At 46.8% G+C, this 4,451-nt stretch overlaps 1 protein-coding gene across 1 annotated transcript; it reads right to left on the bottom strand.

Annotated features, from left to right (window-relative positions):
* Window positions 1–716: 716 nt before the first annotated feature.
* LOC123062931 (TVP38/TMEM64 family membrane protein slr0305) lies at window positions 717–4,451 on the bottom strand. Its single transcript, XM_044486626.1, has 7 exons — window positions 3,887–4,451; window positions 3,516–3,568; window positions 2,939–3,031; window positions 2,633–2,856; window positions 2,150–2,216; window positions 984–1,091; window positions 717–865 (listed from the first exon to the last, which is right to left on the bottom strand). Exons 1-7 carry the CDS (start codon window positions 4,326–4,328, stop codon window positions 836–838), a joined length of 1,017 nt encoding a protein of 338 aa, XP_044342561.1. The 5' UTR covers window positions 4,329–4,451; the 3' UTR covers window positions 717–835.

Raw genomic sequence — 4,451 nt, 5'->3', positions numbered from 1 at the left:
TATTCTGCATGTCGAATAGAGAGAAGTGCTTACCACCATTGCCGCGAGCCAAGTGATGATCCGCTCGCCGGTGATGGAGTCTGATGGTCTTCTTGCTCTGCTCCGATCCGCCGTCGCCGGTGAGAGTTGGGGGAGTGGGGGAGAGTAGGGAGAGGGAGCAATGAGCCTAATAACTGCCGGCGCTTTGGGAAGCAACGTGGCTTCTCGAGCGTGGCCGCACGCGTGCAGCCGCCGCCGCCCACGTGCACCGCTCGGGTCTGGCCCTGGAGAAACTACCGATTCAAGCGTTCCCAGGGAGCTAGGCCCAGGAGTGCTTTAAGTTTCGTGCCATGCGGGCCGAACAATGAAAGCAGGCAACCAATCGGTCTATTTTCGTCCCGCGCAAGTCAGGCCAGGCCTCATGCAGACTACCAAACACGTCCTAATATTCTTGAGGGAAGATGCTTAAGCTACAAGCCCAAGGAGAACCTCCGGGTGTGCGGCGACTGCCACGCCGCGATCAAGATGGTCACCGAGGCGTACGGCAGGGAGATCATACTGAGGGACGCCAACTGCTTCCATCATATGAAGGATTGTGCGTGTCGACTACTGGTAAGTTCGGCGCTGGCAGAGTAGGTACAGCAAAAAACAATCCTCGCCTCATTTTTGATTTTTGACAGATCCAGCGTAGGGATGTGTATGGGAGAGCTGGATGAGGACACTGAGAAGAGACAATATTTTCCGTCTGACAATCGCTTGTATTTCTAGATTAGATTGCACCAAAAGATGCCAGTGTTGTACATTCTCGTGCTACGTTGCTACTTGAATGGCCCTTTTGCTATGTAATCCTACCATTCTATTCGTCGTCAATATCCTTTACAGCATCCTGGAAAACAAAGGGGAGAAGCAGTTAGCAATAGTAGCCGAGGTTGACAAAAAGAAAATAACACATCTCAGTGATTGATTTCTACTGTTATATACATATACCACAAAAGCTTAATTACCTTAGCAAGCCGTGTTACATAAGTAGCAGCAACGGCTGTAACTAATAGCCCTATGCCCAGTGTCAATAGCTGGTTGTTTCCTCCCAAACCGATTTCCGTCTCATCTTGCTGCAAAACGAGGGAGCCATGTCATGGTTCCAAGTATTCAAGCCACTTGATAAAAAAAAAAAGATCTCATCAACCTTATGAGTTCATCATTGTTTCACTCAAGAAAGTTTATTTTTATTAGGTTTGAACTCCGGTGCCTCTATAGTTCAACCGTCCTGACTACACATACAACTGAATTTTCAAAGTACCAAATGAAACACCATGTTCTAATACTTTGCTGAAATATTTGAGCTGCTACCAGCAACATCAAAGCACACTATAGACTAAGGGGTGCCTTGAGTTGGATTAAGGTGTCCGCATTTTGATATATACAAGTGATATTCCATTCTGGACACTTCACTAGAAAGCAGACATAACGTCGACATGCTGCAAGACACCCCCATATCCATGGGATGGAGACGGTTCTTATGAGCTACTCCCTTTGTAAAGTAATATATGACGTTTTAGAGACTTGACACATGACACAAGTCTCTAAAACGTCCTATATTAGTTTAAAGTTAGTAGTACTATTCTATATAAGAGTAGAGAACACATAGAGATGTTTGGTACAACCAAAGGTAACGGGACTGGTAACGGAAACAGGTATCGGTGGGATCATGGCGTAACAGGAGCATTTGCTCTTCTGTTTGTTTCATGCTTGTAAAGGAATCAAGTTACAACTGTGTTTGGATCTGCTAAGTAATCAGATTGCAAAAAGGCAAAAAATCACGCAGAATCGAAGCCAGGAACAAGTAACATGATCTTGGCGACGATTAACTAGAGCAATAAACGAATCATGGAGAGGGATTTGGCCTGTTTAGGAACAGATCGTGACGAGACTCGTTTACGGTGTAGCCGACTACGGCGCCGCGTTACCAAATGCGCGTAAAGTTTTCAGATCACGCTGTAACCGGATGACGGGCAAAAGTCACCCAACCAAACACCTCAGTATGTAAAGCATTTTTGATGGCTTGAAAGAGTATATATTGTATTGTGGAGCAGTATCCCTGATGTAGCAACAAAAGCAAGTTTGCAAAGAAAAGGTGAACTCAGAAAAGATCAACGGTTTACGAACTTACGATTATAGCTCGCCCAAATGCACCAGCACTGACATAGGCCCATGTTCCTGGAAGCATACCCAACCAACTGCATACGTACAAAAGCAATATCTGAGGTAAAATTGCTTTATAGGAAAAATATATACTGATGGCAAAATTTTCTGTGTGATATTCCTTCACAAAGGAATGCTCAATTTGTAGTGGATCAGAAAGTTGTCAGTCCCTTAACCAGGTATATGGTATTTGCTACTCCTTTGATTTTGTAAATCGCATGCGTCTGTAATAACATTACTACAGTGCATCATGAATCATGCATATGAAACTTTTAAGTTAATAGGTCGTTAAGAACAGCTAAATTTCTCAATGAGTGCAGTTTGCTCTGTGGAATAGAAGTTTAAGGCCATGTACTTAGTTTTTCTGTGTGCAGGAATATGTACTTCATTATTTCTGTTAGATTCACGGAGAATGCCAAAATAATATAAGGAAGTGGGAGCAGAAACTAACCTGCCCAACACGTAGGGTAAGAACTTGACTGAAGTCAAACCGTACAGGTAGTTCCCAAGGGAGAAAGGTAATAGGGGACTCAAGCGAAGCAGAGTCACAACCTTGAAACCATTTTCACCTATCGCTTTATCAATCGCCAGAAACTTCTTGTTTCCTTCAACCATCTTAAGAATACGCTCTCTGGCAAAGTATCTAGCAATGAGAAAGGCCACAGCGGCAGCTAGCTATACAGTCAACAAAGTTCAATGAGAAAATGCACAACGGCAGAATGAAAACAGAAATGTTCTTTATGTTGAAGTTACTTACTGTCCCACTGATTGAAACCATAATAGTACCAGTAACACTACCGAATAATAGACCTGCAGACATGGTCAACGGTACTGCTGGAATTGCAAGAACCTGAATCGAACAAACACTATCATTAGTATTAATCCAAAGTTGCAACCCTGATGTTATGCAAAAGGTCTAAGATTCATAGCCAAAAGGATCAAATGTGGACCCACCAATTTTTGTTTCACCAACCCCCAAAAAATAAAGTCATAAAGATGATCTAGTGCCTAGGCATTTATGTGACAGCTGCATACACAAGGAGCATTGATGCATTTTTAGCTTATCGTGAACATTAGGTTGTGTAAACATTTCAGAACAACTGCCCAACTGTCGTGCTGATAAGGCAACCTTGTATTATCATCTGTAGTGGAATAGCTAGTTTAGGTGGAAATGAGCATACACCTTGACAAGAAGGTACTCCCTCCGTTCCGAATTACTCGTCGCAGAAATGGATGTGTCTAGATGTATTTTAGTTCTAGATACATCCATTTCCGCGACGAGTAATTTGGAATGGAGGGAGTAGATGACTAAGGTTGATAACTGAAGAACGTACCTCCAATCCTGCATAGGCAAGTATAAACAACGCGTACCCAGCAGTGCCATAGCCTGTTCATGCAAAGTAATATAGAAGTTTAACTAAAAATGTCCAAGGAAGGCGTTTACTTGAAAGATTTCGTAATGATCAACAAGAATCAGCAGATATGTGAATAGTTAGTTCTGCGACCCAGTGGTCTTGCTATCATGCGCCACTACGGAGTAGTATGTAGTATTATCTAAGCACCAGAATCACTAGCTATATTTGAACGCAGAATTCGCAAGACATTTCACTAATTTCAGTACTACTAAGAGCACAGCTTAGGCCAAACAAGTGGTAGTGCAAAGCAAGCAGAGGTGGGAGCACAGCTGGATTGTTGGTTCCATTACCCTCAATGAACCCGGAGAAGTGCGTGAGGAAGGTATTGATCTGGTCCTTGTACACGTACCCGGCGGCCCCGAACCCCCCTACGACCCCGACCAGCACCGCCCCGGCGAGCAGCGTCCCGGTGAGGGCCCCCGAGAACCCTTCGCCCTCTTCCTCCTCCTTCTCCTTCCCCTTCTTCTCCCGGTCGGCGGCGGAGCGGCGGTCGTCGGGGCTGCGGCCGCCCCCGCCGCCGCCGCCGCCGAGCCGGAAGGGGAGGTTGGGCGAGGCCTTGCGCAGCGTGCCCTTGTCGGACTCCCGCAGCGAGGAGAGCGGCGGGTGGAAGGCCCGGCGGTGGCGCCACCGCCACGGCGAGCCGCCCTGCGCCGCGCAGGGCGGCGAGAAGTGGGGGGAGAGGACGGGCGAGGGGGAGAGCCGCTGCGGCGAGAGGAGGTGCGGCTGCCTCATGGGGTCGGGCTGTCAGGCTTGCTTAGCGCGCGGGGTGTGCGGCCATGAGAGCTCGGAAGCGATAAGAGGCGTGGGAGAGAGAGAGGGGAGGGGGAGAACGGGGAGGGAGGAAGGCGCTGGAGA

This window comes from Triticum aestivum, chromosome 3A, assembly GCF_018294505.1.
Source record: "Triticum aestivum cultivar Chinese Spring chromosome 3A, IWGSC CS RefSeq v2.1, whole genome shotgun sequence".
In the NCBI taxonomy this organism is placed as follows: Eukaryota; Viridiplantae; Streptophyta; class Magnoliopsida; order Poales; family Poaceae; genus Triticum; species Triticum aestivum.
The sequence above is the reverse complement of the archived record's forward strand: the minus strand, read 5'-3'. Positions and strand labels throughout refer to the sequence as shown.

Coding starts and splice junctions, on each gene's coding strand:
- LOC123062931 (XM_044486626.1), bottom strand. CDS start 4,328: ATGAGGCAGCCGCACCTCCTCTCGCCGCAGCGGCTCTCCCCCTCGCCC. Junction 3,569..3,886: donor CTTCTCCGGGTTCATTGAGG/GTAATGGAACCA, acceptor TTGCATGAACAG/GCTATGGCACTGCTGGGTAC. Junction 3,032..3,515: donor TTGCCTATGCAGGATTGGAG/GTACGTTCTTCA, acceptor TGTTCGATTCAG/GTTCTTGCAATTCCAGCAGT.